Source organism: Phyllostomus discolor, chromosome 2 (assembly GCF_004126475.2).
Source record: "Phyllostomus discolor isolate MPI-MPIP mPhyDis1 chromosome 2, mPhyDis1.pri.v3, whole genome shotgun sequence".
NCBI classification, from domain to species: Eukaryota; Metazoa; Chordata; class Mammalia; order Chiroptera; family Phyllostomidae; genus Phyllostomus; species Phyllostomus discolor.
The window spans coordinates 53,145,116-53,169,095 of NC_040904.2; the positions used below are offsets into that span (position 1 = coordinate 53,145,116).

A 23,980-nucleotide genomic window follows, 5' to 3' on the forward strand; every position below is an offset into this window, starting at 1 on the left:
TGAAACCAGCCTGTTTGGAACTCAGAGTGCATGTCCTGTGCATGCCAGGCATGCCCTGAATCGCCCCGGGAGTGCCCACTGAGTACTGAGTCCAACCACACACCTTCAGAGTCCTAAGGGCTCTGGGGACCTACCACCACGCTGCTGTGAGCCAGCACTTCGGGTTCTTCTCATTCAGCGGGCAGCAGGGAGCTGGGCTAACCTCCATCCCCCAGTGTTCCTTCAGCCCCTGTACCTCAGGGTCCCAGTTTAGGGCAGAACTCAGAACAAGCGCCAAATACCTACACCCAAGACCAAAAGAGGTCTCATTAGCAAAGGGGTGTGTTGGGTGTGAAGGGGGTTCCAAGATAAGGAAGGGATCACAGCCAAGAGAGGCAGAAGCAGGGAACTGACAAATGGGGGTGTGGGGGACTTGGCACATGGACTGGACTCTGGAAGGCAGGGGCAGGAGGGCATTCCAGGCAGGGGTCACTGTGCGTGAAGGCGTGATGGGCTTCATCGCAGGCTGCGGGAGGACCAGCAAGGGAGGTGAGGGGCCGGGGAAGAACCCTGAGCTGGGTAAGAAGACCTTTGTAAGAAGCCAGGCAGTGGTAGGTACAGGGGATAAAGGCCAAGAGGCCCACAGGACACCCCGTGTTCCTGAAGCCCGGACACTTGGGGAAGGCAGCAAATGAAACCCCTCAGGACACGCTTCTCTTTGCAGCTCTGCCAGCTCCGCCCCAGGCTCTCATCTGTCCAGGTCAAGGGGCCCAAGGCCCAGGTAGGCCACACCTGGCCATGTGGGAAAAGTGGAGGCAGGCCCCAGAGACACAGTCTCCATCCCCATGACTGAGGAGGGGAAAGGAGAGTCTCCATCAGCTTCTTAGACAGTGTTCCTGCTTGGAGCCTCTGAGAAGCCTCAGAGACAGAGGACCCCTCCTGTCCTGAGGAAAAATCTTCAGATCAATGAATGCATGCCACCCAGGCAGGGCAGGCAGGCACCAGAACACAACCCACACTGCAACTCTCTGTTGCTGGCACAGCTTTCTCTAGAAGAGCTGAAATGATTTACCTGATGTGCTTTCCCAGGGTAGTCAGAATTCAGAGGCTGCCAGCCAATCCTCTGCAGGTTCATTCTCCTGGATAGCAGATAAGAGGGGCCGAAAGAGGTCTCCTTAAAGCAGAAAAGGAATGAATGCCACAGGTCTGCCCAGCTGTGGCAGCTGTGGCTTCCTGGCCCTAATATCTGTTTCCTCCCTATTCCATGGGCTATATAACTGAGAATGATATGGCTACTCAGAATAAAGACTTTTACAATTTCCCACCATTTCTTGGAGAGATATGGCATAATAACTAAGAATTTAGTCTTAAGTAAGTGCCACTTCAGAAGCCTTTCTCCTTCCCTTTTTTTCCTTCCTGGTCATTGGAGTATAGATGTAATGGCTGGAAACTGGAGCAGCCATTTGGGACCATGAAGTAGTCTTGACTCTGGAGCTATATATAGAAAAACAATAAGACAGAAGGATTACAGTGGGCCCTTAACCCCATGGAACTGATATACTGGTCTTAGGCTTACCTACCTGTGGATACTCCATGAAAAAGAAATAGCCTTATATCTTGTTTAAGCTTTTGGATTTCTCTGTACTAGCAGTCAAACTTAATACTAAACATCGCCACTATTTTTCAAGGTGTAAATCCAGCATCCTCCATTAAACATACACAGAGCTCCCCAGTCAGAAACTATCTCTCTTTTCTCCTGCACCACCTTTATATGACACTGGTCATATGTGTAGGAAAGCATAGATAATGTGCTGCTGTTTGCAAGCCTTTTCACATGCATTGTTTTATTCATTTCGTGTTTTCTGTACAAAACCCTAGGTAGGTATATTGCCAGCATACCACAGGTGATGACGTGGTGGCCTCAAGGGGCTAACTGGTTTTCTGGTTGGGCAACACATCTCTGGCTTTAATATTAATACTTGTGCCCACCTCCTGCCCTGCCTGTGATGTCTCTGGGCCCAGTAGGGCTGATTCAACACTGACTCCTCCCATGGCTCAGGGAGCCCCTCACAGCAGGTGCTGAATAAATTTGTGCCAATTGATTTGCTGTAAAATGCAGCAAGTTCTTCTCCACCTGAGAGTATGATCTCTTCTAAACTCTGCATTTTCTCTGTCTGACATCCCCAAGAAGGGAGAAAAACTACAGGGGAAGAACTTGGTCCGTCAGGTGAGCCCTGGCCTGCGGGCCCGGTGGCCAGTACGGGGAAGGCCTGTTGGAGGGGCCTGCTTTGGAGGCCTCGAGACTCTGCAGCAAAGCGCGGGGACCCTGAGCACACCTTGGAGAGAAGAGCAAGAGCGTGGGAGGGACCCAGCGAGGAGGGGCCTCGAAGCTGGGAAACTCAGCGAAGAGTCCCACACAGCTTCCCCTTTGGTGTAGGGACATAAGGAGCCCCAGGAAGGCACAAAAAAGGACCTGGTTTCATAGCCAGCCTGTTTTTACAAATATACTTCATTAAACCTCACAGCATTCCCCCAAGGCTGAGCAGCAGGCAATTCCTTCTTTTGATGAGGGTGGAGAGCTGAGGGAGAAATGAAATGAACCCTGGCCGCCTGGCTGTGAAGACAAACCACTGCCCAGACTGGCAACGTGCCTGTGGGGAGGCACGGGCCTGAGGGTCTACCTCCTGATGGATAAGTAACTTGGGTTTGAGAGAAAGAAGTCACAGTGACTTCCTGATGGAATGAGGTTTCGCTATGGACGTGGACGTGGGGCCAGAGGACTCTGCTGGGTGCCTGTGGTCACGTGCTCTGGGCCTTGGGTGGCATCCCCGAGAGGGCGATAGGTGGACAGCTGGAAGAGTGAGCAAGTCCAGCAAGCCTCTCAGCTGCACTCTAGGCCTGGCCTTGCCGTGAAGGGCTGGCTGAGCCCAGGGGAAGTGTCCCTGAGACAACCTCAGGGTCAGTGTTCCAGTGGCTTATAGCTGTAGAACCTTTAAGAACCTCTCCAGTGGGAAATTCCTCAGATGCCCAGCATTTTGGTCCCATTCTCTAAATGAGAGGTGCCAAGCAAAGATCCTGTCACCCCAGATGGGACTTTCCTGAGCTGCCCCCTAGTCTGTGTGGGGGGGTGACTGGCTTAGCCCAGCAGACACCACCCTGTCTGGTCACACTTTGCTAGGGCACTGAGTGGGGTTAATGTTCTCCCCAAACCCATGGTCCCTCTGGGCTCCACCTGTCCACCGTCCTTGATAGATACATGTGCATGATTTGATAAAGAGCAGGATAATGCCAACCAACAATGAGTCATCTCAAAACTACCAGCATCATAAGTCAAAAGGCATATTTTCCTCCCTTGTGTCTTAACCAAGTCACTTTCCAGATGAGGGCTGCTCAACAATCAGAGACCTGGTGCACAAATGTGGTTGGAAAGTGGGAGGGGCTTCGCCTAAAACCCTTCCCTGCCTCCAGTGCTTCTCTGCCCTCCCCGACTGTGTATGAATGTGGGTTTGAGGAGTATAATGAAGCTTGAAACATGAGGCCATGCCACATATATGAAAGAGATTGTTTTTATTCGTGGTTTTATTAACTTCAAGCCCCCAACTAACTTCCACAAAGATAGCTCCCAGACTAAGCATCAAATAAATTGCCTTTGAACATGAACTTTATTCCTTAGATTTCTCCCTTCATGGTGGATCAGCAGGATTATTGCAACAACATTTTCACTCCACTGAGCCATCTGCCTCCAGCCCTGCCCCCCTTGCAAATGCCATTTCCTCTGCAGCCAGAGGGACCTTTCACAGACGCTGGTGAAGTCCTCACTCCTCTGCATCCACCCACCGCCACCCCACGGCTTCCCAGTACCCAGAGCAGGTTCTCAGTCCTGACTACACAACAACCTGGGAGCTCAGGAAATTATATTGATGCTGAAACTCCATGCAGATCAAATAAATCAGAATTTGGGGTGGAGGTGGGGGCAGGCACTGATCATTTTTGAAGCTCCCTACGTAATTCAAATATGCAGCCTGGGTTTAGAGCCACTGGCCTAAATGTTAGAGTAAAGACCAGGAAGCTTTCTCCTCACAGTCCAACGCCAGCTGATGAGTCAGGAGGAATTAGAGATTAGAAATCACCACCTGGCAACCACTGATACAATTGATGCTGGCAATCATTGGATGCTTTTGTGCACAAGGTTGTCGGTAACCAGGATATTCACACAGTCCCCGAGTATCACCCCTCAGATGGATTATTATTTACAAAGGGGAAAGGATACCTTTCTATTGGAGTTATTAACACCAGCACCACCAACCTTGGGACCAGCTCCCATCACCTGCCCCTGAGGTGATACCAAGGTGAGAATAGGTCACCACATATGTAGAATTCTTGCCCCAAATCTCAACACAAATCTATGTAAAGAATCCAAATTGTGGGCCTTGTACAGAACAGCTGGCCCAGGAGGTGGCACATGGGGGAGGTGGCGAGGACAAGGGGCCTCACGCTGGCACCCATGACAGTGTAAGTCCTGGGAGCTTACAGAAGTCCTAGAGATACTGGACCTCACAAGATGTGGGTCAGGAGACTCAGGACAGCATTAATTTTTAAAAATTTTTGTTGAATTTATTGGGGTGACATTAGTTAATACAATTATATAGGTTTCAGGTGTACAATTCTATAGTGCATCATCTGCAGATTGTATTGTGCTCACCACTCCAAGTGAAGCCTCCTTCCATCACCACTTATCCCTCCTTTACCCTCCTCTGCCTCCCCTCACCCCGTTTCCCTCTAGTCATCACTATAGTATTGTCTGAGTCTATGAGTTTTTGGGATTTTTGCTTAATTCTTCATCTTTTTCACCCACTCCCCAAGTTCCCTCCCCTCTGACAGCTGTCAATCTGTTCTCTGTATCTATGAGTCTGTTTCTATTTTGTTTGTTAGGTGCTTTTGTTCATTAGCTTCCACATATAAGTGAAACTACATGGTATTTGTCTACCTCCAACTGACTTGTTTCAATTAGCATAGTACTCTCCAGTTCCATCCATGCTGTCAAAAAAGGTGAGATCTCCTCCTTTTCAATGTCCAAGTAATATTCCATAGTGCAAATGTACTACAGCTTTTTTATCCACTCATCTACTGATGGGCACTTGGGCTGCTTCCAAATCTTGGCTATTGTAAATAATACTTTGATGAACATAGGGGTGCATATATTCTGTCAAATTAGTGTTTCGGGGTTCTTCGAATGTATTCCCAGAAGTGGGATTGCTGGGTCATCGAGCAGTTCCACTTGCAATTCTTTGAGGAAACTCCACAGCGGCTGCACCAATCTGCACTCCCCACAACACTGCACTAAATTACCTTTTTCTCTACCTCCTCATCAACACTAAGAATCAGGATTCTTAGGATATATCCCAGAAGTGGAATTGCTGGGTCATAAAGCAGTTCCATGTTTAATTTTTTGAAGTAATTCCACACTGCCTTCCACAGTGGCTGCACCAATCTGCATTCCCAGCAACAGTCCATGAGGGTTCCCTTTTCTCCACATCCTCCCCAAAACTTATTGTTCATTGATTTATCGATGATAGCCATTCTGACAAGTGTGAGATGATATATATTTCATTAATTTGCATTTCTCTGATGATTAATGATATTGGGCATCTTTTCATATGTCTATGGGCCATGTGTATGGCCTCTTCAAGAAGTGTTTATTCAGGTCCTTTGCCCATTTTTTTAATTGGATTGTTTGTTTTTTGGCGTTGAGTTGTGTAAGTTCTTTATAAATTTTGCATATTAACCCCTTATCAGATGTATCATTGGTGAATATGTTCTCCCATTCTGTGGGTTGTCTTTTCATTTTGTCGATGATTTCCTTTGCTGTGCAAAGGCTTTTTAGTTTGATGTAGTCGCATTTGTTTATTTTTTCTTTTGTTTCCCTTGCTAAAAGAGATGTATCAGAAAAATTATTACTAAGAGAAATGTCAGACAGTTTTCTGTCCGTTTTCTTCTAGGATTTTTATGGTTTTGAGTCTTACATTTAAGTCTTTACTCCATTTTGAATTTATTCTTGTGTATTGGGTAAGTAGGTGGTCTAGTTTCGTTATTTTGCATGTATCTATCCCATTTTCCCAACACCATTTATGGAATACACTGTCTTTACCCCATTGTACATCCTTGCCTCCTTTGTCAAACATTTAATTGACCATAACAGTGTGGGTTAATTTCTGGGCTCTCTATTCTGCTCCATTTATACGTATGTCCGTTTTCAGTAGTATCATACTAATGTGATTATAATAATATTTTTCACTGATGGGCTAAGTAAATGTGTTTCCTTTCTTTAATCAAATGAAAATGATTACAGGAAAAATGTTACACTTTCCTTTTACTATGTGGCTGGATCTTCCCCCTAAGGCCTGGCAATGTAGCGTTTCAGTCAAAGGTGTCACCAACTCCGTGTGCTCCCGTATTCCTCAGGGTCATCTGACCCGCTGCTGCATGCTGCAGAGCTGTTCCCCAGGCGTGCCTTGCGGCCGACGCCCCTTCCTTCCTGGGTTTGATCGGAGGCCCCCACCTCCCCCTGCCTGGATCCCAGGCATCATCCTTTCTCCTTTCACCCCTTCCCTGGGGCGATTTCCCTTCCAAAGCTTCCTGAGAAAAGATGCATGGGAGGCACATTCCTGAGATTTTGTGTTTGAAAATGTCTTAATTTTATCCTCACTCTGGACTGGAAGTTGTCAGGATTTTCTCTTTATCTCTGTTGTTCTTAAATTTCCTGTGCATTGCACTGATATAGGCCGCCTTGCATTCCTCGGACTGGGTACTATGTCCCCCAGTTCTGAGAACTTAACTACATGTTTCTTATGTTTTCCTTGGGTTTCTTATTGTATTTCTTTGGTAATAGCCTCCCTAGTACTGTCTCTGGTTTCTTTTTCTAGAACTATTGAACCTTTTCAAATGACCTGATTTAAAAAGTTTTTCTTTCTTGTTTTCCACCTTTGTCTTTTTTTCCCCTACTTTCTGAAGATTTCCCCAATTTTATTATCTAACCCTGTTATTAACTTTTTATTTTCAGCTATTATTTCTAATTTCCAAGAGTATTTTATACTCTCAGAGCCTTTTTTATGGCTTTAATTTGTGTTTCACAGATGCAGTATTGTTTCATCTTTCTGAAGATACACTTTATTTAGACATTTTCTTTATTTCTGGGTATTTTATCTGCTCCTTCTAGATGCCCTTTTTTTCTGATTATTTGTTTTGATCTCTGTCTTTTGTGTGGGAGGCTCTCAAGCACTTGAGGAAACGTGACTATGACTTTGTGTCCACATGCTACAGAAAACTCTGAGCTTCCTTGTAAGGTGACCAGGCGGCCTGTCGTATGTTCATTTAGAACCCTCCAATGTCGGCAGCTACAGGTCTCTCACAGCGGTGCAGTTTCTCCAGAGACTAGACGGCTCCTTCTCCAAACACTGGCCCAAGGAAAGGAGCCCGGCTGAGGGGCTGGGGCTGGCTGGGGAAGAGACGGGGCAGGCCCACCTCGCAGGGCGCGAATTCTCAAGGAGTCTGTTCTTTCTGGTCAGGGTTTCATCACAGCCCTCCCAGCTCCTGGGCCTTCCTGCTTCATTTCATCCAGAGAATGAAGTTCCAGCCCCCTGCAGTGCTCAGTGCTCTGATCTGGGTGGGACCACTCCTTGCACAGGCTTTAAAAGCCCCCTCCCTGTTTCCAGCCCCCATTTCCCTGGCCTCGCTCCCACCTCTCTGTTTAGTGTCCCAGCTGCTGTCCCTCACAGGCGTCCTATGGGGCAGACCAGCTCCCTCCCTGCCGGTACCCTCTGCCTTCAGGCCCCTAGACTGGGGCTTTCTCCTCTCTGCTAAATCCTTTGTCATTCCTCCGCCTACTTTCCATCTCCATGTGTGAGGCTGTAGACATCTCACTTCATCAGACTTCAAGTTTTATTTTTGGCTTTTGTTTTCTTTTTTTTTCCCCCCGGGTGATTTTCAAGAGAAGAAGGAGAGGTGACGTGTTCTCGCCTAGTCATCTTGAAACCACAAATCTGACTCGAAGATTGATAGCCCATAACCCGCCTCTTCCCTGAACCCCAACAGCGGGTTTGAGATCTAGACTTGGCTGTCTAATAGACATCTCTCATTTGTCATCGACGGGACATGATTTCCTCTGCTCCTCTAAAAAAATAATTACTTCTCTCCAAGGCTTCTTGATCTTAATTAAGGCACCCACCAGCTTACTCGAGCCAAAACCGCAGGGGAGAGCCTCGGCCCGCCCCCTTCACACACCCCAGCCTGCCTGCAGCCCTGTCCCTCGGCAGCGAGGCCTGGAGGCTTTCCTTCGGGTGGGTCCTGCTTCTCCACGTCTTGCTGCCCCTTCACCCATCGCCAACTCAAGCCAGCATCACCTTTTTGCCTAAATCATTTTGTCACCTCCTACTAGCCTTCCTCCTGACACTCTTGCCACCTACAATCTACTCTCCACACAATGACCAGATCACGTCACTTCCCTGCTTCAAACTCTCTGTCACACTTAGAATAAAACCTCAACTCCTTCTGTGGCTGATGGAGCCTGGCATGCTGGGGGCCCTCTCTCTCTCCAGCCCCACCTCCTCCCCTCACCCTCCCTTCTGTCCTCAGCCACACTGGCCTTCTGACAGTCCTAACAAGTCTAGCTTTTCCCTTTCTTGGTGCCTTTGCTCTTGCTGCTCCCTCTGTCTGAAATCCCCTCCCCCCAGACTTCACACGGCTGCCTCCTGCTCATTGTTGAGTTCCTGGTTCAACTGCCACCTACCTAGAGAGGCCCTTCCGGGCCATTCATTCCAGGAACTATTTATCAAATGGCTCTTTCTACCCCTCACCACTGTAAGAGGATCTCGCTTATTTATTTGTCTGCTGCTAGATTCCCAGTGCCTGGAACAGTGTCAGCAGGAACCCAGTTAAGACTTGTTGAGTGAGTGAGGGAATAGTTAGGAGCTAGAAGTCCTTTGTTGTTGTACCAGTTCTACCATTTGCTAGTTAAGCAAGTGTAAGCAAATAACGGTACCTCTCTGAGACTCAGCTTACCCTCTATGTAAAATGGGAATAATAATTCCTTTCCTTTCCTTGGGTGGGGGGAGTGTACACACTGCGAAGCCTAAAGGAGGTGGTACAAGTGAAGACCCTCATGAGTACTTGTCTATGAACTGTGAAGTCCCCCAAACACATACAGAACCGATCCCATTTCACTACTTCCCTCACCCCTCCCACTATTCCCAAGAGGAGCTGGAAGTGAAAAGGAAATGGGGGAGGGATGACGGTAACTGGGTTTAATACTCTTGTTTCAGGCCAAAAGGACCCACTGCCACTTGTACAGCAAGAAGCAAGTGGGGAGCGTCTGTATAGCAGTTAACCCCCGAAAACCTGCAGGGCTCCTGTGCGGCCCAGCAGGGAGTAAGGTGGCCCAGGCTTGCATGCTGAACCAGAGAGGGCTTAGGCCAGCACAGTGGCACATGTGCACTGGGCCTTCTCGGACTGCACTCACTCAGCTACAGTCACGGGCATCTGGAGTATTTATTAATGACATCTTTTTTTTTTTTTTTAAGAAAAAGAAATCATGGCCCTGGCTGGTGTGGCTCAGTGGATTGAGTGGGGCCTGCGACCCAAAGGGTCACCGGTTCGATTCCCAGTCAGGGCACATGGCTGGGTTATGGGCCAGGTCCCCAGTAGGGGGGCGTGTAAGAGGCAACCACACATTGATGTCTCTCTCCCACTCTTTCTCCCTCCCTCTCCCTCTGAAATTAAATAAAATCTTTTTAAAAAAAGAAAAAGAAATCAGAGCAAGCACCTCTGGCACCGGTAAATGTCCTCTTAGTTGGGTCAGGACAGTTCTGTCTCCATTTTGCTATAGTCATTAATCTTCTCTTTTAAAATGTCAGCTATAATATATATTTTTAAAAGGCATTGTCTTTTGCTTTCTAATGCTCCTTTTGTTAATCCCCTCCTGTCTCAGGGTTTTAGCTCATGTGTGTGGTTTGATCTGGGAACTGACCAGCACGTAGATCAAATCTCTACAGCAGCATGGTTCCCATCGGCCACGAGATGTCTCCTTTCCAGCCAGACCCCACCCAATGCCCCTTCCCCAAGCCATCTCCCTCCCTCTTGTGTCCTCCTGCCCGTGGGGTGCTCGGTGTGGCCTTCTGCAGGGCTTCTTCTAGGAAACTCAGATTACCACACGGAAAGGGAGGAGGGAGCATGATGAGAACGTGGACAGGTTCTCATGAGACCCTTGTTTAGAGAGGCCTCCCAGAGCCTCTAGAATTGGTGCCTGAAGATATTCAGGTACACAGAGTAAATGTTTTCCAGTGGGGTTAGTGGTGGAGAAAGGACAGCAAATTGGCTTGGAAATCCAGAATCTCAGTTATCTATTGCCCAACTTGCATCTCATGGCCTTTCACAAGAGGTTGCACAGTCCCTGCTGGCATACCTCGAGTGACATCGAGCTTACTACCTCTCTAAGCATTTCTTTCCCACTCTACCTGTGCTTCAGAGTCATCCACCTAAGTTTCACGGAGCAGATAAAACATTTGAGCACATCCTCTGGGAATTCCATGGGCAAAACAATTGCCATGGGGACTGTCAAGTCCCAGGAACTCATTACGTTGACGAGAAGACGAACGTGAACATAGGGTTCAATGGGGACACAGAGGGAGCATTCCTGCCGAGAATGGTTACTTCTGGGGCTCCACGCATTTCCTGAATCTGCCCTGATCCTCAGCCCTCCTCTGAGCCCAGTGCTCACCAGTCCTCCCTCCCGTGGCCCTCACTGGGATGCTGTGGGGTGGGCACCTCTGGGCCTGTCTCCGCTCCTTCCTCTTGCTCCCCAGTTCCCCTGGTACCATTTCTCTTCTCTACCGAAGGTGCGGGCATGGTTTTCACTCACAGTAGTTCCCAACAGCATGGTATACAGCAAGCACCCCCTTACCTGCAGTGTTGCTTTCCAAGGTTTCTGTTAGGCCCAGTCAGTGCATTCCAGAAAATACTAAATGTAAAATTCCAGACATAAACAATTCATAAGCTTTAAATTGTGTGTCATTCTGAGTAGCATGATGAAATCTTGACCGATCTCCCTGGGACGTGACTCATCCCTTTGCCCAGCATATCCCTGCTGTGCGAACACAGATGTGCCGGATGCGACAGAGTCCTTCGCTCATGCTCATCCATGGAGCCCAGGGAATTTCCCCATCCCCAGAAAACGGTAGCTTCCTGTATATGTCGTAGTGATAGCCACCATGAGTTGAAACTCCAGTCCATGAGTTGGGGCCAGAGAGTATGTTACCTACAACCTGTCATCTAGTCCTCACAATGGCCAGCACGTGGGTGTGACTGGGAGGCTCCGAGAGGTCATATCTGTTCTTTGACCACACACGGCTGTGATAGAAACCTCACGGCCGCGCTCTCACCACGGGTGCACTTGGGGTTCCTGTTGCACCCAACAGGAGGCATCCCTCACTCCCATTCTGGATCTAGCATATGCCTCAACCCACAGCGGCGAGGCCACGCCACTGGGAGGACTTCTGTCAGAGTGGGAACTGACCCGTCCTTTCACCACTGTGACCACAGAATGCAGCCCACAGCGGGTTCCGAACAGTGTCGTAGCTGGGGTGTCAGTTTGGGTCTCCCCGCTCCAAAGCCTGTGCTCTCTACACAGAATTCCTGTCTCTTCCCCACAGTAAGCAGCAGGTAACCCAGCGTTGGCTCACGGTTTGACTCATCCATGCGAGGGCAGATGCCCCCTGTGTCTGGTGGGGCTCTTGGTCTTTGGGGAGCACCTCACTTGTCTGCCCAGGTGGCTGCGGTCCTGCTCCCTCCTGCCCAGTGGCCACCTGCAGGTGGTGGATGTGCCCTGGGCCACGTGCAGATCTAGGAAAGCAGAGGCAGGTTGGCTTTCAAGTCCAGAGGGAAGGGGCAGGAGACAGGGCCTTGCCCCCTGCAAACAGCAGTTGGTCTTCCCTGGTTGCCGCTGGGACTGGCCCGGCACCGTGGGGCATGCTGGGCTGGAATGGCAGGGCCGTGTCTGCAGGGAGAAGGAAATCTGGGCAGAGAATGGGGCAGAGCTGAATCAGGACATGCCCCAGGATGAGAGAAAAACAGAGAGTAGTTCAGAGGGAAGCCAAGGAGGAAGATGCAGGAGGGCTTTGGGCAGCTAGGCCTGTAGGGGCAGGGGCTCCACAGTGGACACTCTTGGTGTACTGCCCAGAAGCCCTGTCAGGATGGAGCTTCATTCCCCTAGGGGTGCTAGCCGCTCATGGCTCAGAGCCAAGGCCGTCCCCAAGGGGGTCCTCCCCTCACCGACAGCGCATGAAGGGAAGGCCCTGCTCCCATGCTCCAACCAGGGTTTCTCTGCATGGCAGCCCCACTCTAGAGCTCTCTGCGGGACTGGTTGAGGCCTTTGTCATGGCCGCCTCCCTGCTCAGCTTCTCCCTGGCCTGGCCTGCTCCCCTCCTACAGCTCAGCTTCTCCCTGCTGTGTCCTGCTCCCTCCTTTCCCACTGAACATTTCCCGGGAAGCCTCCTTGCATCAATCTCCATCTCAGAGCCTGCTTTCCAGGAGCAGCAGAAGCCCAGTGCGGAGAGGCAGAGAGTAGTATGGGATCATACACATAGTGGTTTTGGCCCAAGATGAGTTGGTGGGAGCCCCAACTGGGAAGCTTCATATTGTGGGGAATGGCAGGAGAATCCTGGGGACCCTTGGGGGAGGAGGCTGGGCCAGGGAAGGCAGGCAGGGGAGGAGAGACCACAAGGGCACCCAAGAGGTGCCTGGGGCGAGGGTTGTCATGGCTTCCTGAACTAGAGAGAAGGTTAGTTTCTCTGAGAGGTGGGACAGGATGAGATGGACCCAAGTTTACCATGAAGCCACCTGCCCATGACCATGAAAAAGGACTTAAATTTTTCAGAGCATGTGTTCACTTAGCCTTGGAAGATTATTGACATTTATGTCACTTTATGGCTCAGACTGCTGCTCCAACAGATTACTACATCGCTGACAGCAGGCTCTACATGCACGGAAACTCCACACACAGCCAGCGGAGACTCTCAGGCCTGCTCTGTGCCTGGTGTAAAGGCATTCCGTGCTTGGGGAAGTGCCCGGCTCAGGCCTCATGGGAGTCAGAGGGGCGGCTGCCTGGCGTGTGGGCGAGGAGGCCCTAATGGGGAAACACTGGGTACTGCCCTTGGGGCAGCTTGGTTGTGGGGCCAGAGGGCTAGGACACGCTGCTGGGTAGGACTTGGGCTGGCCACAGAGCTTCCATGGAGGGAAGCACCCACTCTGACAGCGCCCATGGCACTGGGGACAGACTGCAGTACCAGGGACAAGGGTACGTCTAGAGCCTTGTAAGTACTTTCACATGAGTTATCTTACCTACTATCACAGCCGTTCTGGGAGGGCAGCAGGGCCAGGAGCCAGCTGAACTCTCCCATTCTCATAGAGCAGTGCCTCCTGGCCAAGGTCCGACGGTAAGATCAGGACCAGAACCCAGGGCTGCTGTCTTCCCGTCCAGCCTTTTCCCAAGGCACCGTGACACCACTCACACAGAACACCTCTAACTGGGCCGCCCATTTTGGAGAACTCCACTATGATCACAGGACCATGTGTGTGTCACTGCAGACCCATGTGGACCTGAGCACAGTCGTGCAGAGAAAGTGAGGGCTCATGTTGGTGAAAATGGGGAGAGAGCAACTGCCCTGGGGAGCAGCCAGCACCACCTAGGTGGGACTGCTGGCATCTGCAAATCTCACGGTCCAGCAGTTTAATTCCTGGACATGCAACACAAATTCTGAGCAGGTCCATAAGGACTGAGGACAAGGACGTTCATGGCAGGGTTCCTTGTGGGGGGGGGGGGTGAGTAGGTGGGTGGCAGGGCATGTGGGTTTCCATCGATGTGGGTGAGGCCAGGGAGACAGTGGCAGAGCACACCCCAGAGTAAGGGCAGCAGTTCTGTGTGTGCATAACAGCAGGGATGGACCTTAAAAATACAGTGCTGAATGAAGGCACACAAGAAGATTCTAAGAGTTACTCAAATCAAAACACATATACACAAAACAATGTCATTCTGAAAGAACACGAAGTTGAACAGAAAGCAGACTGTAACGAATGTGTCCTGGGGGATGGGAGTGAGATACGGTGATAAATAGGAATGAATAAATATGATGAGAGCGGGTCCTGCCTGGGAACGGTGGTGGATGGGTCAGGGGTTGAGGAAGGTTGCGTCCTTAACCTGCTATGCCTGAGGTTGCAAATAATGGTGAGAATGAGGCAGAGGGAAAAGGTGGGAGGGAAGTGCTGGGACCTTCTGGCTTCACCCACATCCCATACCAGACAGCAGACCAGCCCAAGCACCCAGGGGACACCACTCCCTCGCTCTGTGGCCCCTGCATTGGGCCAGGCCTGAGCAGGTCCTGGAGGACATGCAGAGGGGACACCAGCAAGGTCTCCGCCCTTAAGGAGCTCACAAACCATGAAGACAGTGAGGTCAATGTGCAAATAACCACACAGTAGGACAGCCTACAAGCAAGCGTCTGGGCTTAGGGAGATGCCACCAACAATTTAATGTGCCCCAAATGGCCGTCATTTTAAAAGAACGTTTTAAGCCCTGGCTGGTATAGCTCAGTGGATTGAGCACAGGCTGCGAACCAAAGTGTCGCAGGTTTGATTCTCAATCAGGGTACATGCCAGGGTGGCAGGCCATGACCCCCAGCAACCGCACATTGTCGTTTCTCTCTCTCTTTCTCCCTTCCTTCCCTCTCTAAAAATAAATAAAATCTTTAAAATATGTTGCTCAGGTAAAGATTTTTTTTTTAAAAAAAAGAATGTTTTAGACACAAACAACAGCATGGCAATCACCAGAAGGAAAGGGGGCGGGAGAGGTGGGAGGGGTAAAGAGGGAATGAATGGTAATGGAAGGAGACTTGACTTGGGGCTGGTGACTACACAATATAATATACATACAGATGATATAGCATTGTACACCTGAACCCTATACAATTTTATTGACCAATTCAATTAAAAAAAGAATGCTTTAAACAAACTCATAGACACAGACAACAGTATGGTGGTTACTGCAGAGGAAGAGGGTGAGGGAGGGTGAAGAGAGTGAAGGGGTCAAGTACATGGTGACGGAAGGAGACCAGACTTTGGGTGCTGAGCCCACAGTGGAGTACACAGATGATGTATTAGAGTGTACACGTGAAACTTACATCTTATTAACCACTGTTACCTCGATGAATTTAATTTTTTAAAAAGAATGTTTTAGGTAATAATTTTGAGAATTCCCTTGTATCTGGGTAACTATTTCTCAGCTTCCCAAGCCCTTATGCTCTCTTTTCTGGGAAGTTTCCCACACTCCTTGTTTGAGGGAACCCTTGTTACCTGTTCACAAATGGGGAAGGGGTGACCTTGCTTGTCCAAGACTGCCCAAGCAGGGAGGGCAGAACGTGGATTCAACGCCAGGCCTCTGCCTTAGAGGTGCATGGTTCTCTCTGCCACACACCCTGCTCTCTCAGAAATCTCTGCTGGCCCTGCCCAACTCCCATCCAGCCCAATCTCTGGGCCTCCCATACTGAGCCGGGAGGCCAGGTCTTAGAATGAGCAGAAGCTTGGCCTTTAATAAAAGTGGGTGCCAGGTCACAACTGCACTTGCTCCCTTAACCCACAAACTCCTGGCATGCTCCAGATTGGGGCTGCTGAGCTAGCATGCCACTCTTTGGCTTAGTAAGATGCTCTGAAGGGGATGCAGTAGTTTGGTTTTGAAACATACAAGAATAAATCTCATCTACAAGCCTGTGAGCTTTCCAAAGGCCATTATTATTTGTATACACACAAAAGACGATGGTTCAAAAATGAAAGCAGAGTCTGGAGATGCTATTATTAGGTCTCTTTTATTTAGAGAACTAGGGCATCCGTAGTGAAAGTTGAAAACCCAGAGCCTACTTAGCCAGGACTGTTTTCTTATGGGTGATGGTAACCAAGGCCAACTGTGAGCTGTAACGTGGCCAGGGTGATACTTACCTGCAATAGGGGGAAGGTAGGTGGCTAAAATTGTATAGCATTTATTATAATAAAAAATTAATATTCGTTATGGAAAATATAGAAGTAAATACGGGTGAAGATAAAAAGCACCTTAATCCTAATCCTACTACCCAGAAATGTTCTCTTTTCAGACTCCTGCTCTATTCACTCCCACAGGCATGTGCTCCACAGTGGAAGTTTCCGAAGGCAAATTAAACAGCACAATCAATGCTGTTTGCACTGCGCTGATTCCAACAGGATCCCCGTCAGGAACCGGCCTTGCAGGAGCTGTCAGAAGGCTGCTCGCGGTAAAGCACAGGAACACACGGTGGCTTTGTTGGTCTGATGGAATTTCCTGTTGAGTTATTTTGTTTTTTACTGTGGAGCTGTAAGGCCAAGGCCACTGGTGACAGACAAGGAAAAAAGCTCCTGAGTTGGTGATCTCAAAAGTAAATAAACAGATTTTGTTTGGCTTTTGCTCATTTTGATCAACCAGTTTATTTTTTTCCCCTTGCAATAAAAGACACTCATAGCTATAGAAACACTTTAATTACTGAAATTACTGCAGAAAAAAAATGCCTTTGCTATTTTGAGTCTAAAATGCTCCTGCATTTTATCCACTTTTTTTTCCATTGAAATAACTGGGTTTTTAAAAACATGGTATTTGAAACACACTTTTTAAAAGAGATTAATAAAACATAGCAAAGCAGGCTCTTTCTGTTTATATGTACATGCACATATATGTATATATACACATAATACATATATGTATATACACAAAATAGATGTGATTTTAAAAATAAAATTAGGAACATATTGCATATATAATATATATTTCCCATTCTTTACTTAATAGCATATTATAAACATCTCCCAATAACTGAATATTCTTTGGAAATATGATTTTTTTCCCATGATATGGATATAACATAATTTATCCTCTCCCCTATTCAACATTTTAGGTTGGTCCAGGTTTTTTTCATTATAAAAAATGCTGTGACAAACAATGACTCTCTGTCACTATTTCTCATTATTTTCTTACAATAAATTAGGATTTTAATGCCCTTCGTGAGGTATTCATTAGTATTATTGACAGTGTGCATAAATCCCTCAATGCAATGCTTGGTACGCTGCAGGAGCTCAACAACTGGCAGTTATAAACAGGAAGTCAAGAGCCTAAGAAAACAGGCCAATTCCGTCAGAGCTGAGAGTGCAGGGAGGAAAGTGAGTGGACAGTCTGGGGTGAAGAGAGGGGAAAGGGTGGGGTGTTGTTGCTCCCAGGAGTGGCAGGGCCTGCTGATACCTAGAGTAAATCGATTCTCTCGTTGCGAACCCCAGGGAACACTGCCCGCTTGCCCCCGCCTCCCAGGCGCGCTCTCCCCTGGTCCTCAGAGACCAGCTCAGTCAGCAGCCTCTTGTGGGCAGGGAGGCTGAGTGATGCTGAGCACATTGGCGATTCGGAGCCCTTGAGTAATGGAAAACTGGGGTCACAGCACAAACAACAGAAATCACTGTGTTCTCCACGATTCTTTATTAGCTATTCTCACTCACAATGAAAAGAAAAAAGTAAATGAAATTGAAAGACAGTAAGATGGAAAATCCAAATCCAACAACATTTCTTCCCCAAGGACTTCAACTGGGCTCCACAAAATAGACCCCAGGGGCTTCCGGTTTGCAGTTCACTTATAGGAGAACTCATTTAAAGAAGAACTTTAAAAAATATATCCTCATTTTTTCGAAGGTGCAGGTCTGATGTGGTGCAAGGAGGAAGTCGGGAGCATGATTTCTTCAGATGGAGACTGGAATGCTTACAAGACTAAGGGTGGCCCGTCAGAGCCACACAGTCACACTCGCGCACGGCTGGGCTCCTCTTCGGAAGGAGCCTTCCCGGTCAGGACAATTCTATTGTATGTCCTTGGGGGTGGCCCACCTCTGTTCTTTGATGACAGATTTGATTTCCGAGCACAGTCTGATCGCCTGGAGCTGCATGGATGAATAAGGGATAGTGAGGTTGTGTGGTGCGGCTGGGAGGTAAGACCTGTGAAGGCGGCAGTAATGAGGCCAGCTTTGTGATGAGGGCCACAGCCGGTAAAGAGGTGGCGATCTTCCCGCCTGCAGCAGGCCACCTGAGCATCATGGGAGTGAGCACGGCCTCCTGGGTGCACACGTGGAAGGGCGGCCTTTGCTGGGATGTTTAACATCGGGGCCGGCTGTTAAAACCCTGGCTCACTGGTTCGGAGCTCACTGGGAGCTGCAGAAGTTCTGTTTGTTCTTTCTCTCTAAATGGAAGCCTATCAACTTAAAACAAATTTATATTTGGTCCAAGAAAGGCAAATTTTTTTCTTAAAAAATTTGCATTCTTTGGGGGCTAAGGTCAAAGGGCATGGTTTTCTTTCCTTTCTTCTCTCTGAACACCTACTTCCTAGCCCACGGGGAAATGTCTCCGAGGAAAAGTCCCCAAGCACCAGCAATGTGCAGGCCAGTCATCACTGGGTGGCCTCAGGGCAGTGACCCACAGGGTGGGAGAGGGGCAGCACCTGGTCACAAAGGGTCCCTGCAGTGTCTCTCAAGGGTTCAGACACCACCTGGGAGCCTCAGAGGTTGCCTTCCCCCAGATCCAGAGACCTGAGGGCCCGTGGGCAAGAATGTACCTAGTCCTCTGGGATAGGGGTGTTGCAGTTCCCATGGTAGATCCTGATGTGGCCCTCGCACCGGAAGTAGGCCTCAAACACATCACTGTAGCCGTGGTCCCTCCACCAGGTGCAAAGCTGCCGGTTCCAGGTACAGTCCAGCACGTGGAAGAGCTCAGGATGCTCCATGCCGATCATGGTAAAGAAGTCCTGGTCCCCGAGGTGGCCCCGGAAGTGGTACTTGTCGGCCAGCTGCTGCACCTGTGCTGGTTCCAGCAGGCGGCTGTACAGTGGGGACTGGCGCATGGCCTCCAGGTTTAGCAGCATCACCCCACTGTTGAAGCCAGGTAGCCCCTCGGGGGGTGGGTCCCCAACCCGGGTCTTGGGGTTCTCGTGGCGGAACTGCCAGAATGTGTGCCTGGGAAGGGGAAAGAGAGCAGACTTAGCCCGGTTTGTGGGGTCAAACAGTTTGCCAGCCCTATTCCCCTGGGTCTCACAAGCATCCTGGAGGGGGATAGGATTTTAGCCCACAGCTATGAAAACGGAGACATGCTGAGGTTCAGAATCTGATACCATTACCACAGGCAAGTGGCAGAGCTGGGATCTGGACCCTGGTCTCCAAGCCTCATGTTCTTCCCACATCCTCTGCTACCTACCACAGGATGACCTCAGCATCATCACTCACCTGTACAGACTCAGGATGCACCAGCCCTGCACTAGGTCACTACACCCCCATGAGATGGGTGCTCTGTGAGATGACAGCCACTTCACAGCTGAGGAAACTGACGCACAGGGAGGCTCGGTAACTTGCCCAGAGACATAGGACCCGTAAGCAGCGAAAGCAGGAACTAAACCCAGGCACCTGGCTCCAGAGTCCACTGTAACAATCCAGTGGAACTTTCTACCCTCTGGTCTTTGTGATCTTGAAAAGGAGAGGAGAGGAGAGAAGGGAGGAGAAACAATTCTGAATGGTGACCTGGTAAAGGCACAGGATGCTACACGCAGCCTGAAACAAAATTTTCTGCTTTAGAACAAGCCTCATCCATTAAGACCCCAAGCCTAGCATTCCTATCATGTTGGGCAGTGGTTAGAGGCTTGAAAAGGCTCAGGACTCACACCTATGCGTCAGGTACAAATCAGCAGCCACTTTAGAGGGACTATCACTTCAATTTCAACTTCTCTCAAGGTGGATTAGAAGTCCAGTCTAGACCTCCAGTTCATGGATGTTATCCCTGGGGGGAGCCTTCTAGGTCCTCTACCCAAACACTTCCACTCGGAGAAGCGAAGGCACGGATTTAGAACCTCCCTAGGGTGACACGTTAGAGCACTGGCTGTTCTGTTCTCCAGCCTCGGCAACATCAGGCCCCTGCGTGCTGCAGAGGGCGAGCAGTGGGAGGGGCAGAGTCCGGGGCCCCACATCTGCAGAGACACACTCAGCGGAGGGGTCAGAGACTTGGAGCAAGGACAGAGGGCCCTTTGTCATGGGCAAGGTCAGGAGAGGGGCAGGACAGTGTTCTGCGTCAGACTATATCTCACCTATTTTTACCTGCTTCACCCCTCCCCTAGAGAATCTGAGGGTGGGGAGTGCACCCTGGCAAAACCAGCTCTGCTGCCAGCCTGGAAGTGCCAGCCCCTGGCCTCCCCCAACCATGGTTCCCCCGAGCAGTCACAGGACAGGATCTGTGAGGTGAAGTGTATGGACCCATGAGAGGAGAACCAGAGACCTGGCCCAGGTGGGCCACGCAGACCCTTTTCCTGCTCTACCACATTTCCGAGTTTAGGGCTGGAGAGACCTTCCTTGAGGTCTCGAATATCACAAAGGGTGCCGACAGTGATCCTGGCTAGGGGAAAGCATTCCCTTTGGACATTCCCACACATGGGACACACAGGCTCGTTGTTTGAGCTTGGCCATGACTGGACTATGACTGCAGCAGTCCTCTGGCGCCTGCTCAGTGATAAAAACTTTGGCAAAAATAAGCTTCCCAAGCCAACTGAGATGCTGGAGTGTTTCTGGCCGCAAAGGCCTGCACTGATGGGATCGCGGAGGGGTCGCAATGCGCTTTGGCAACTCTTTGTTCACCTTACCCTATTTCTTCCACGTGGTTAATATCAGCGCCCGGTTGCAAACCCGCTAAAATTCTGCCAAACAGACCTGGGCCACCACAACACAGGTACATTGTTTGAGCTGGAACCTTCCAGTTGGGGGAGGGGTGCACCCCTCAGGGGCCACAGTCACCAGGAGGGGAGGACAGGGCTGCAAAGACAGCAGTGGAGAGGCAGAGCGGTGCCTGGGGAACCCTTGGACACCTCACAAGCCATTGAGCCCACCATGCTCTTGTACCTCCCCCAGGTTTCTCCTTCCTTCCCGGAGAACCAGGTGGTAGGAGGTATGGGGTCGAGTCAGCCTCTCTGGGGTCTGTGCGGTCTCCCAGGACCACCATCACCTGCTTCTCCTTTGTCCACTACCTCACACAGTGCCCGAATGACAGGGCCCCAGAGACAAAAAAGTGACTTGAGAAGGAATGACAAAAGGTCAGTGACGCTCAGGCTATGTGACCTTCAATGCTGGCTGGAATCAGGGGCAGAAAAATGTCAGGACGCAAAGTTGCAGCTGCAGAGAGAAGACCTGCAGTCCCCCCGGCTAGAGAGGGCACTCAGAACTCTGCTAGAGAGGGTGCTCAGAAGGGTTTCTACTGTAGAGCAAGCTGGGGAGCAGAGAGGTGCTGCAGCCTCAGGCACTCTTACCAACCTCAGCAGGGAGGCTCCCCAGATCTGCTCTGCCTATGCAAGTGTGGCCTGGCACTGGACTCAACAGGCCCAGGAGACAGAGGACCGAACATCCTTCCAGGCAGACACCATAACCCAGGTGCTTCTTTGGGAACGTGGTGCCTGGCACCACTACTCAGTCAGGACCAAAAGGCACTTTGTAGCAAACAGCCAGAAAGAATCAGGGCTAGGACATCTGCACACTCTGATTCGTACGGCGAAGCAAAGGAAGGACGGGAAATTAGAAATGCTGAAGCAGAAACACAGCCTGAAAAATAAACCAACGATTCTCTAAGTACAAGATGATTTCTAGGGTGCCCTTGTTCAAAGCACTAGGACTACCCCCAAATGAACCCAGAAGAACAGAGCATCCTCTTAGAGGAATGATGGGGTTCTCTGGCCACCATGTCAGCCGGTTCCTGCGGAGGAAATTCCACAGCCTTGAGGCAGAGAGAATGGCACAGGGAGGCGGAGGGCTTAGAGCTCCCGTCAGCGGCTCTGGTCCCATGTGAAACTGCCTAACGAGGGGGGCCATTCATTTCTCACCTCCCCGAAAAGGTGAGAGTGGCAGAGCCCTCCTACTTCTCCCGTGATGCCTTTGAATGGGGAGGGGACAGAGGTCCTCAATGTGCCAGGGGCAAGGTCCCAACTCGAATCCAGACCTTCTGATCATGAGGTCTCTTTCATCTTTGCCTCACATTCCACGGGCTAATGTTCCAAGGAGCAGTACTTAGATTTCAATCTTTTTTTCTGAATTTTGCTGGCACATCCCGAGGCCAGGGACACTGGGGACCAGGCCATCAGATCATGCCACTGCCGCTGGCACTTCAATTCATTTCAATTCAGGGGTCAGACTCCAGAGCCACCTGGAGCAGGTTGGAGAGTGCCCAGACCTTCGCCTTCCTCACAGGGCCTGGAGTTGCCATGTACAAGGCCCAGCAGAAGCAACGCCTGAGTGTGGTCGGTAAGGTAATAATATGGGTGTAGCAATCTATAGTTTTAATTTGAACATGTCACCTAAAATGTCATATGGTGCACTTGAGTGTGATATTGTTATGTTACAGAATTACATGCTTATGATTTTCTAATAAAATATTTTGTAATAAAAAGGGGGGTTGTTTGAGCCGGGCCCTGTATATTCACAGGGCCCTGGCCTGGCACACGCTGAGGGTACAGGAGGCCTTTGTGTGAATGCCGTATCTGAGTCCTGGAGCTTCCAGAAGCTTCTCTGATTAACTGCCTATACTCACACCCCAGTGGTGTCACCCTGCCTATCTGGATTTGGTCCTGTGCAGGGATTTGTCCCATCCTCCATGGCCACCTGGAGACTGACACTAGAGGGGGTAAGTTTTCTTCTCCTTTAGAAATAGCTTCAGCCCTGGCTGGCGTAGCTCAGTGGATTGAGCGAGGGCTGTGAACCAAAGTGTCGCAGGTTCAATTCCCAGTCAGGGTACATGCCTGGCTTGCAGGCCATGACACCCAGCAACCATACATTGATGTTTCTCTCTCTCTCTCTTTCTCCCTCCCTTCCCTCTCTAAAAAATAAATAAATAAAATCTTAAAAAAAAGAAATAGCTTCAACTGTGAAACAAGCCCCATGCAGGCGATGGTCCCTCATAAACACTAAGTCTACCCAGAAGTTAAGGGGCTTATTGGGAAAATACAAACGAGAAACTCCCAAGCCCATTCTTCCAGTTAAGAATGGTAAGTTTTCTAAATGTTTCACATAGAGCATGTCCTAATTAATAATCATAAAAAAAGACTATTAAAACCCAGCAAACTAGTTTTCATGAAGAAAACCCTCTGGAAGGAGTATTTGAAATAATTTTGGAAAGCAAAGTCATTTCCTCAGGTCTTCCCCTGATGACCATTGCCAAGGTCACTCGAACAAGCCTCCCAACCAGAGACCCAGGCCAGGGAATCTAAAGCTCACTTTCTCCAGAGAAGAACATTCACTGCCTCGAATAATCCTTTTCTCCTCCCACCGCCCCAGACCAGAGGCCCTTCGCCCTCCCTGTCTCTTCGTGATTTTTCTCTCCCGGGTTGGCTTTCCCCAGCTCCCAAGGCTGGGGTTTTCCGCTCACTTCTAAGAGGAAGAAGTAAGGGTGGGGATACACACCGAGGCTGGGCAGCCGCACAAGTTTCCCCAACAGACTTCTAGAAGCCTGTGCTGACTCAGGCTGAGTTCAAGCTGTTGGCTCTCCGGCAGAGAAGGCTGTTTTAGGCCTGAGATTTAGGAAGACAGCCTCATGTGCAGCACACCTCCTCCCCGTGGGCTCCGCTCCGGAGCGTCCATCTGAGTTCAGTGCGAAGTCACTGAAGAGCAGGCAAGGCCGGGCCTCCTCCTGGAGGAAGCATACAAGCCTGCACGCCCTCTAATCAGCGAAGGCGGAGTCAGGAAACCAGCTTCCCTTCTGCCCCTGCTTGCGTACTGGCCCCACGCAGCTCTTGTTTGACTTGGAAGGGACCCCGTTTTCCAGCCCTTCGAGAGAAAAGGCTAGAAATGAAGAGCAATGCTCGGCGGCAGGCCAGCGTCCCATCCACCCCAGGGCCTGTGAGGTGACCTGGGG

At 49.8% G+C, this 23,980-nt stretch overlaps 1 protein-coding gene and 1 long non-coding RNA gene across 2 annotated transcripts in view; one reads left to right on the top strand and one right to left on the bottom strand.

The window, feature by feature from the left end:
- The first annotated feature begins 5,966 nt into the window (after positions 1-5,966).
- On the top strand, positions 5,967-17,496 carry LOC118498843. The gene is made up of 3 exons (XR_004901324.1): positions 5,967-6,119; positions 8,071-8,073; positions 17,486-17,496. It is a non-coding gene; the product is annotated as an uncharacterized LOC118498843 (long non-coding RNA).
- A 32-nt stretch (positions 17,497-17,528) lies between these two features.
- The window catches only part of XXYLT1 (xyloside xylosyltransferase 1), a 170,049-nt gene continuing 163,597 nt past the window's right edge, over positions 17,529-23,980 (bottom strand). The window contains exon 4 of the mRNA XM_028504891.2: positions 17,529-19,062. Within this exon, the coding sequence (XP_028360692.2) occupies positions 18,666-19,062 (397 nt within the window). The 3' untranslated portion in view covers positions 17,529-18,665. The remainder of the gene's footprint in view (positions 19,063-23,980) is intronic.